The sequence below is a fragment of the Notothenia rossii genome (assembly GCF_949606895.1).
Source record: "Notothenia rossii genome assembly, chromosome: 1".
NCBI lineage: Eukaryota > Metazoa > Chordata > Actinopteri > Perciformes > Nototheniidae > Notothenia > Notothenia rossii.
In genome coordinates, this window is record NC_136912.1 from 37,729,262 (window position 1) to 37,739,760 (window position 10,499).

Consider the following 10,499-nt stretch of genomic DNA (forward strand, 5'->3'; position numbering starts at 1 on the left):
GTATTTAGGTGGTTGTACTCCACAAGACCTGGTAAAAGCCCATGTGTCCATTTGGGTGTTCTCTTTTATGTTGAGATTATAACTTTTTTTTAATTGGTTTGAAATAGTGTCCTTGATTGCTTTTTTCCCCAACAACAGCTGAAATCAGCCTGAAGGTAATTGTACACATGCATTAAATGATCTAACGTTGCCGGCAGGATTCGAACCTGCGCGGGGAGACCCCAATGGATTTCTAGTTCAACGCCTTAACCACTCGGCCAAAAATGGGGCAAAAGGGACTGCTAGGTGGGGGAAAGAAGAGGAAAAGGAGGGGGGAAAGGGAGGGGGAAGAAAGAAAGAAAAAAGGAGACTTTATAGTACTCTAAGGCCAATAAACCCATTTCATTTTCACCCATTTACAAAATGTTGAAACGTTTAGCATAGAAAAACAAAAACACAAGTAAATGTATGCTTTCCCATATTATTTTTATTATCTCTGGAATGCCATGACAACGATAAACTTCTTATACAACATTAATATGAACACAGATAAAAGGGATACATTATATACAACATTATTAGGAACACACAGATAAAAGGGATACATTCTATACAACAACAGTAAAAGGGCTTACTTCTTGTCTAGAGAGCCTTTCCATTCTGCAATGGTCTGTCCAGATGCTGGACAGTACCATTTACCCTTAAGCTGGGTATGGCCAGTGCTCTTTCTTTTTCGACTGACCACAGCTTTTGCATTGGTAGTGGTAGTCCTCTTTTATGAGTCGCTTCTTCGGTGGCTCCCCTCTTGCAGCAAGCACCTGGTCCTCTTTTGCTGTCTTTTCATGCCGCCATTTCCTGCGCCTATTTAGGTCGACAGAGGATTTGTCAACTGAGGAATGCTGAGGAATAGGGGCTTGGGAAGATGAAGCAGTAGACGGAGCAGGTGGAAGGTGACCCGGGCCTGCAGGCACGGGGAACTGCCATGAGGCAGGAGATGGTGCTGGAGGCACGGGGTACTGCCATGAGAAAGGAGTTAGTGCTGGAGGCATGGGGTATTGCCATGAGGCAGGAGTTAGTGCTGGAGGCATGGGGTACTGCCATGAGGCAGGATATGGTGCTGGAGGCATTGGGTACTGCCAAAATGCAGGAGATGGGGCTTGTGGAAGGTGACCCTGCGTGTGCGTGGATGAAGCAGAAGAACCTGAGTCAGCTCTGGCACTGCGGCGCTGGCGTATCAATGCCTCACCCTCCCTATTGTCAGGCTCCTGGATTTCCAGGCTAACATGTCCGTGCCTCACAGGTTCAGTAGGGAGCTCCCTCAGTAATGGCAAGGAATCCTCAGCTGCCGTTGCCTTTTCGGGGAGCTGCACTCCTTGGAGCAATGAGTCCCGACCGGTTCTTTTTTGTCTTTCTTGTAACCTAGAAAGAAATACAACATATTGAGAATCTTTATACAAAGTGAATGCATCTAAAGTGCAGCTGTTAAAGAGAATGTAGCCAAAATATCTTACCAACAAGACACAGTGGTGTTGTTTATAGTAACAAGCACCAAGTGGGTCTGCTCCTGTACGACGAGGCTGTCTTCCAGCAGTTGTTTAATGTGGACGTATGATTTCACCATAGACTGTGGAATAGGCAAGGTTTTACCCTTGCTGTCTTTGGGTCGGTTTCTTGCCAGCTCAAACTCCTTCAAAAGCCTGAGTGAAACACATTCACATATCCGGTTGGCATCAGGTCTCAGAGCAGCCTGACCATGGGTCATGAATAGTCTGTGAAGGAGAAAGACGATTTATAAATATTATACGGATATACAGTACAACCCCACTTCACAAATGGACTATACCAGTTCATTTGTCTGAATCCATTACTAAGAATCTAAAATGCTGTGAGGGTTAGACATACAAAACAGCTACTTACTACTCTCAATAATGACAATTAAGATATATGTGAATGATGTAATGTGTGCGTCCACTAGAGGTCAGTTCACCTTTCAGCTGCTTGTTGGCCTGGCGCAGAGCCACTTCGTTTCCTGGAAGCTCTCCATGGTCCAGGCAAGGTCCTTTTTTTGGACTTCAGGCTATAGGTTGTGGGTTGCTTATCCATTTGATGTAGCTTTGAATACAGCCTCACAATCTCATCCGTCTCGCCTACTGATAATGCCGTTATTGTTCTATTAAGTAGAACAAGATACTTGGCCAAGTCATCCACAGCCTCACATCCCTGAACACCTCGAGAATCACAGCGGGTATTCTGAAAAATGAACAACCATTGACAAATGATTAATAAATGGTCACATGACCTGAGCCGATGTCCTGGGCGCAGAGAAGTTTTTGTCAGAAGTACACATCTGACAGGACTGTGAGACATCACCGTGCTATAAGCACACAACACCAATTGACTATTTGAGACTTAATGAAACAAGTTATTCATAGCATGTGCGGAGCAATAATGAATCCTGAATAATTTAAAAACAATGTGATTTTACAATTGGTCAGATTACCTGAGAGGTTGTGTAAGTGGACGCGTCGGGTGAGTCAGCAGGAAGAGAAATACTCTGAGTGGATTCAGGCTGGGGCTCTTCAGGTGGGCTCTCAGCTGCATCACTTTGGGGGGATAGTGCCAACGGCTGTACAGCCGTACCGGCCATGAGAGACAAACAGTTGAGTAAAAATATCCTTGAAATGGATATTGCCATAAAAATGTATCTAAATGCATGCAACACAAAAAGACAAATGTAACCTATGCGATAAAAACACCATTCAAAGCATGTATGTTCTTCTAGAATTCATATGCCAGGACAATAAAAGAATAATCAGATTACCTGAGATGATGGGTGAGGTGATGTGTGGTGAGATACAGGGAGCAGAAAAGCACCGCGGGGTGCTGAAGTGTCCGAGGGGCGCTGACTGAGGATCTCCACTGCATCACTAATTGTGATGTCAAGGCACTCCTCCTCCTCCTGAACTTCAACCTGGCGGTCTGGAACAATGGTGCCAAGTTCACTGTCCTGTTGTGGACCCAGCAGATCTCCTCTGTCAGACTGAGCCAGCAAATACTCCACAGCAATACGCTCACCTGCCATAACATAAATTATGAAAAAGAAAATGTTTAAATTTGGAGGAATAGACAAGTTGCTACTAGAAAGAAGAAGAACAGAAAGGCCTAGCTGCAGTGAAAACGGGGTTTCCTGAAGTGACCTACCAGTGGGTTTCCCAGGGGGGATGAATTCTGGTAGTAGGGCACAACCAAGAACTCGCTGGCTGAGGGCATTTAGATGAGTCTTCAGTCGGACATCGTAGATCCTGGTTTGTGAAGCACCACTCACATGTACAGCTGCATGGGCTCGATTCATGTTCCATCTGAAACTCCCTTCAAGCATGTACATTTGCGTGTGCATCGCATTAGATCTCCAGCCTTAAAAAAAGGAAAACATTTTAAATGTAATTTGCATTTATGAAGCGATGATACACTTTTCCCCATGTGTGCAATGTATCATACACTTGAGACTGTTTTTATGACAATTCAAAAGCAGAATTGTTTATATATATTATTTTTACCCGGGATGAAGGTGTTCTGATGCCGATGGAAGCTCTCCACAGAAGAGGAACCTCTGCCACATCTTAGGACATCCAAAACCTTACTGCCCTTTTGTAGACCTGATCCGACTTTGGTGTACAGTTCCACACCAGGGGGATCCTGAATGCATGGCAAATGTTTTTGTTGAACCTCCCACACACGTGTCATGCTCTCAGGATTGATAAGCCTCAAACCTGATTTGTCAGTGAGCTCCCACATTGAGTCGAGCAAATCCTGGATGAGGGCACGGCTTTCCTCTATCCCACGAGTTCTCCTCCTGCAGTGTTTCGCCAGTTCTCTGGAGCTGATGTTGGCCAGAACTTGCGCTTCTGAAGGAGTCTGACCAGCATGTAGTTTCTTGAGCTCTGAAGTCTTTGCTTCTTTCAGATGGCTGATGTCATCCTTGTCCCACTCAAAAATGCAGCTGGACATTTTGGAACAGAAAGTGCCGTACAGGGGATGGTGTTCTGTAGTGAGACCAGTTGTGAATCGCCTCATGAAGTGGAAAATATCCAATTTAACCTGTGTTTTCCAAGGTCGAAACCAAACTTGAACCGGGGTTAAACCTGTGCAAAGAAAAAATCAAGGAGTGAATGTAAGCATGTTATTAAAATACAAATGTAAACGTAACTGATGAGGGAAGACCAGGTAAGTAGTTGAATGAGCAGAATGTCAGGTGTAAAAGCAGGAGAGCATCTGGTGGAAAGGCAGGGAATGGCAATTGATGGTTTAGAAGAAGTGGGAATGTCATCGTGGAAAGACCCTTCTTATTTGTGCCTCCTCGTCTCATCCAGGACACACACCTTAATATATGAATGTGTGTGTCCTGTGTAAAATAATAATAATAATACAAATGTTGGTAATATCTAATTTTCACCTTATGCCACGTTGCAGTTTGAATACAAAATAAACAATATACATAAATAAAATACACATATGATGCTGCATCAAATATAATTTTAAATGGTTTAAAAGGATGTCTCTTTTTTTGAATGCCTTTTGCACTGAATCCTCTCTCCTTATGTCTCTCCCTTAGATTTGAGGCAAGGGAAGTGGGAAAAGAAATCAAAGATGTACAATCTTAGACTGGTGGTATTCATATAGAATGAAGTATCTTATTCCAAACAAGAAGAGTCTTATGTTTACACATTTGTAAAGGTTTTCATTTTGTCCGTGCAATAAATAACACAATGATACACAAACAGTCAAACCTTCTAATACCTGTGTCGTTGCAGCAATCTCGGTCCACATATATAACTTCTGGCTCTGGCTCCCCAGCGTCTTGGTAGCGCTTGACGATGCCTTGGCACAAGCCCTCTAGACCAGCTCCCTCACCAGTGGTTAGGACACAGTTCAGAACCTCGCCACATTCATTACTGACGTTTGTCATCCATGTGGCCGTGTCTGCTATGGCCCCGGCAAGTTTCTTAGTGATCTATAAAACATGTAAATCCAATATAAATACATAATCAAGTGTAACTCATGACAATGTTTTCAAACATAGAACATTAACAAATATTTTTCTGCACCTTCTTTGTGGAGCCCAGTTTTAAGATCCGGCCATATGTGGATGTGATTATACCCTTCATCTCCTCCAGATGACCCAGGATCTCATTGGCATGGACCGTCTCAAACCACTGTGCTAGAGGTAGGGGGCTGAAGCGCGGTGGACTCATATAGACTGCTACATCAGATTGAGTCATTGTGCTCCTCTTTTTGTGGAGCTCACAGTCAGCCAAGTACTCTATTGTATGCCTTGCCCACTCCTCGCTGTGGACTTCCTCCAGTGCTTGCTGCAGGTAGCTGGAGCTGTTCCCTACAGTCCGAGGTTTAAGCATGGTCACACACTTCCTGTCCAGAGCCAGCTGTGCTGTGAGAACTGCAGGAAACCTGTTCCTGTGAGCAGGATCTAACTGAACCAATAAATCCGCACTCCAAGGACACACAGGGATCATGCACTGACTGCACCGAGGATAGTCACCGCCGACCAAGTAGTAGCGTGAATCAAGGTCGATGACTTCCCGTACCTTAGGGTATATCCCTGAGTGATGCATCTTCCTACCGCACTGAGCGCACTTCAGTGGAATACCCCACATCCTCATCGGTGCCCACAGAAACATCCGCTGCCTGTAGTAGTTCATGGGTTCAGGTGGAGCAGTTGTACGTTTTGGTGGATTTGGGGGATGGAACCAGTTCTGGGAGAACTGTTGCCTAAGCTGTCCTGTGGGCTCGTAGAGACACGTGGCAATCCACTCCTGGTCGGCTGGTTTGATGACCCGCCTGAACTGATTGGGGAGAAACCTCACCCAATTCACCTCCGGAGGCCTCAGGTGGAGGAGAGATGGAGATGTGTGGAAAAGAGGAGAAGGAGGAGGTTGTGGCTGTTGCGGTATAGGAGTCTGTTGTGGTGGTGGTGCAGAGGTGTGTTGTGGTGGTGGTGCAGAGGTGTGTTGTGTTGGTGGTGCAGAGGTGTGTTGTGTTGGTGGTGCAGAGGTGTGTTGTGTTGGTGGTGCAGAGGTGTGTTGTGTTGGTGGTGCAGAGGTGTGTTGTGGTGGTGGTGCAGAGGTGTGTTGTGGTGGTGGTGCAGAGGTGTGTTGTGTTGGTGGTGCAGAGGTGTGTTGTGGTGGCTGTTGTTTTTCACTCCTGCTGGTGCTCGAAAGATGGCAATCCTCAATGTGTTTGAGTAGCTCCATTGCACCCCTGGTCTTCTGTCCACACTGCTCACAACACTGCTCTGCGTGAAAGTCAGCCAAATGCTCAAAAAAGTCTTCAGCACAAATATCCATACAACAGAGAGAGCAGTTGATATGAGTGCTTGAACTGCTCTGTGTGGCGAGGACAGCTGGAGGGCATGATGCACCTGTACTGCTCTGTGTGGCGGGGACTGACTGCTGTGTCCCTGAACTTGAGCTGCATGCTGCCTCCAAGTTCTGACTTCCTGATGCAGCTGCCTGATCACCTGACTAAAAGTAATCAAAGTCAACTTTATTGTCAATCTTCTGCTTGTATGCAATCCCGAGGGAGTACATATACATGTGTGTATGACTTAATAAATCTGAGTGAATATACATTTTGAATGTTATTGTTAACAAGGGTAAAGCAATTCAAGCATAGCTAGGGACATAATTGCAAACAATGCATTTTCCTGTGCAGACACCTAAAAGTGAATACACATTGGCTTATGGCAACAATCATCCGTGCAGGATTAACTTAAACTGAATTATCTAACTTAAATATAACCATCACTCACCACATGATATCCACATTTGCAGAGGATTCTTCTGCCGAAGATATCAATGTATCGGACTTCGAGGTTGAATATAGGTGTCAAAGGACAGGCGTCAATACGCTGAATGACAGACTTCCATTTCTTGGCCTTTGGTCTCTGTCCCGTGCTGAACCGGTGCTTCCCCTGGGCATACTGGTGCATGATACCAGCCCAACAACCGTCGGGTTTACCTGTCTTCGTCATCACTGAAATATCAAGGAAAATGTCAGTTGGTGAAATTAGATAGATATGCATAGAAAAGGATATATACTGTAAACATGACATTGTATTGTCATTGATTTGTTCTACTTAGCAGTATGTAAATAAATAAGCGCCAGCCACATTTAGCAGCAGCAGCAATATTAATTGAAGAACACAGTGATGCATTAATAATTATTATGCAGCAGCAGCAGCAGCAGCAGCAGCAGCAGCAGCAGCAGCAGCAGCAGCAGCAATATTAATTGAAGAACACAGTAATGCATTAATAATTATTATGAAGTCTTATAATATGTATTAAGCATATGAGAATGTAAATGCAGTACCTTTAGCTGTGATTATATTACTTTAACTGAATAACAAATATCTGAGCAGTTCTTTTCTCCACCAAGACAATACAATATTAGTTATACTAGTGCAATATCGCAAATGTGCTGTAGGTGGGACAGATATTAACAGTATGCCACTTTTTCACTGTAGCACTAACGTTGGCTATATAACGGCATTTTATTATTAAGTCCGCACACTTCTAAAATAACCGTACAGTTACAGCGAGCAAATCCACGGTTACTACCACACAACATTTACTGCTATTTTGACCCAGAAAGAGTTCAACTTTGAACTATGTGTAATCAATAATATCTTCCGCTATGTCGGGTGTCCCTTCTATGCTACAATAATTATGACCGAGGTTGGTTTACTATAAATGTCAGACAGATATAAAACAGCGTTAGCATGAGCTAACTTTAACAACGGGAGCTAACTTTAACAACGGGACGGATGCCCGATGCGGCGAATCTCAGAATAAACACGGTGACAACTATTACAAATTACTTTCCCCGGATGAAAATATCATGGCCAGCTTTCAGATAGAGTATTATCGTGTAATTAATACAAGTTCATTGTTATTACCTGTTTTTCTTTTCTTCGTCTTCTTCTTGCGGAGATGGAGAGAGGGAGGAGTTGCGAACCTTTTGCCCCATGTCACGTGTTGGGGTAGCTGTCCTGTCATTGGGTGTAGGTTAGGACCTGTTAGGACCTGGGTCGGACCTTCGTTCGGAACTGTTCGGAACTGTTAGGAACTGTTAGGAACTGTTAGGAATTGGTAGGACTTGAGTTGGCAGTCCAACCGGCGGAGGTGACGGCCACGACAACACAAAAACTAGACTTCTAAGCAATTTCACAAATAGTCAGGACTTTCTGAGAACCTGAGACGAACAAGTCAACCTTTTTACAAATGGAATTAAGCTTTGGCTTTTTTTACCTTGCCCTTGTGATACATGATGCATGCTGATACATGATGCATACTTTTATGTGCTCCTTTTCAATACTTTTTACACATTAACACGTACAACAGAGACATCCTTGACTGCGTCCATAATATTAGTTGGAGATGCCAGGGATTGAACCCGGGGCCTCATACATGCAAAGCATGCGCTCTACCACTGAGCTACATCCCCTGCGTTTTCTTCATTTGCTTTCCCTGTCCTTCAGATCCTTGGATAAAGGAAGATATCAGAAGGATACACATTAAGTTAGGTCTGCCCATACTAGGCTTTAAAATCTAAATTGCTCTCTACTTTTCCCAGTTTCATCGTGGATTTGAGCCTGGGACTTCTCGTACCCTAATGGAAAATGATAAAAGACTCAACATGTTTTATCTTTCCTTTGCACACCATTATATCACCATTGTTGGCCAAAAACGTTTACATTGCCAAGTTTTAAATTTGTCTGGTCATTTTTACTAAAAAAGAGCCCTACATTTGAAAATAATGCAAACACTTATATTGGAGGAATGGGACCAGGCATCTTTGAAAAAATACAATTTTGTTCAGGAAGCCGAATTTAAAGGTCTGGAAAGTAGTGACAACAATTCTCGTTTCCACAGTTCAGTCACGCGTTCTGCAGGGTCATGCTAGTTGTGGCGAATGTGGCTTACGTAGCATGATGCCTATCCCTGGAAAAACTAAAGGAATTATACGACGTATTTAGGTGGTTGTACTCCACAAGACCTGGTAAAAGCCCATGTGTACATTTGGATGTTCTCGTTGATGTTGAGATTACAACTGTTTTTGTATTGTTTTGAAATAGTGTCCGAGAAGGCTTTTTTCCCCTCCAACAGCTGAAATCCCCCTGCACGTAATTGTACACATACATTAAATGATCTAACGTTGCCGGCAGGATTCGAACCTGCGCAGGGAGACCCCAATGGATTTCTATTCCATCGCCTTAACCACTCCGCCACGACAACACTAAACTGGATTTCTAAGCAATTTCACAAATAGTCAGGACTTTCTGAAAACCTGAGAAGAAAAAGTCAACCTTTCTTACAAATGGAATTAAGCTTTGGCTTTGTTTACCTTGCCCTTGTGATACATGATGCATGCTGATACATGATGCATGCTTTTATGTGGTACTTTTCAATACTTTTTACACATTAACCCGTACAACAGAGACATCCTTGACTGTGACCATAATATTAGTTGGAGATGCCAGGGATTGAACCCGGGGCCTCATACATGCAAAGCATGCGCTCTACCACTGAGCTACATCACCTGCTTTTTCTTCCATTTCTTTCTCTTTCCTTCAGATCCTTGGATAAAGGAAGATATCAGAAGGATACACATTAAGTTAATTCTGCACATACTAGGCTTTAAAATCTGAATTGCCCTCTACTTTTCTCAGGTTCATCGTGGATTTGAGCCCGGGACTTCTCGTACCCTAACGGAGAATGATAATAAAGTCAACATGTTTTATCTTTCCTTTGCACACCACTATATCACCATTGTTGGCCAAAAACGTTTACATTGCCAAGTTTTACATTTGTCTGGTCATTTTTACTAAAAAAGAGCCCTACATTTGAAAATAAAGCAAACACTTGTATTGGAGGAATGGGACCAGGCATCTTTGAAATAACACAACTTGGTTCAGGAAGCCGAATTTAAAGGTCTGGAAAGTAGTGACAACAATTCTCCTTTCCACAGTTCAGTCACGCGTTCTGCAGGGTCATGCTAGTTGTGGCGAATGTGGCTTACGTAGCATGATGCCTCTCCCTGGAAAAACAAAAGGAATTATACGACGTATTTAGGTTGTTGTACTCCACAAGACCTGGTAAAAGCCCATGTGTACATTTGGGTGTTCTCTTTTATGTTGAGATTATAACTTTTTTTTAATTGGTTTGAAATAGTGTCCTTGATTGCTTTTTTCCCCAACAACAGCTGAAATCCGCCTGAAGGTAATTGTATACATGCATTAAATGATCTAACGTTGCCGGCAGGATTCGAACCTGCGCGGGGAGACCCAAATGGATTTCTAGTCCAACGCCTTAACCACTCTGCCAAAAATGGGGCAAAAGGGACTGCTAGGTGGGGGAAATAAGAGGAAAATGAGGGGGAAATGGAAGGGGAAGAAGGTAAGAAAAAAGGAGACTTTATAGTACTCTAAGGCCAATAAACCCCTT

The 10,499-nt window shown here is 43.5% G+C and overlaps 2 protein-coding genes across 2 annotated transcripts; both read right to left on the reverse strand.

Moving 5' to 3' along the window:
- Positions 1 to 351: 351 nt before the first annotated feature.
- LOC307047431 (uncharacterized protein) lies at positions 352 to 4,956 on the reverse strand. The gene is made up of 8 exons (XM_079694403.1): positions 4,777 to 4,956; positions 3,537 to 4,121; positions 3,181 to 3,393; positions 2,801 to 3,054; positions 2,480 to 2,605; positions 1,967 to 2,229; positions 1,491 to 1,748; positions 352 to 1,398 (listed from the first exon to the last, which is right to left on the reverse strand). Exons 1-8 carry the CDS (start codon positions 4,943 to 4,945, stop codon positions 681 to 683), a joined length of 2,586 nt encoding a protein of 861 aa, XP_079550529.1. The 5' UTR covers positions 4,946 to 4,956; the 3' UTR covers positions 352 to 680.
- Positions 4,957 to 5,063: 107 nt separating this feature from the next.
- Positions 5,064 to 7,238, reverse strand: LOC307019035 (uncharacterized protein; the record flags this gene model as incomplete). Its single annotated transcript, XM_079649643.1, has 2 exons — positions 6,806 to 7,238; positions 5,064 to 6,518 (listed from the first exon to the last, which is right to left on the reverse strand). The coding sequence occupies exons 1-2, from the start codon at positions 7,106 to 7,108 to the stop codon at positions 5,064 to 5,066; spliced, it is 1,758 nt and encodes a 585-aa protein (XP_079505769.1). The 5' UTR covers positions 7,109 to 7,238.
- Positions 7,239 to 10,499: the final 3,261 nt, after the last annotated feature.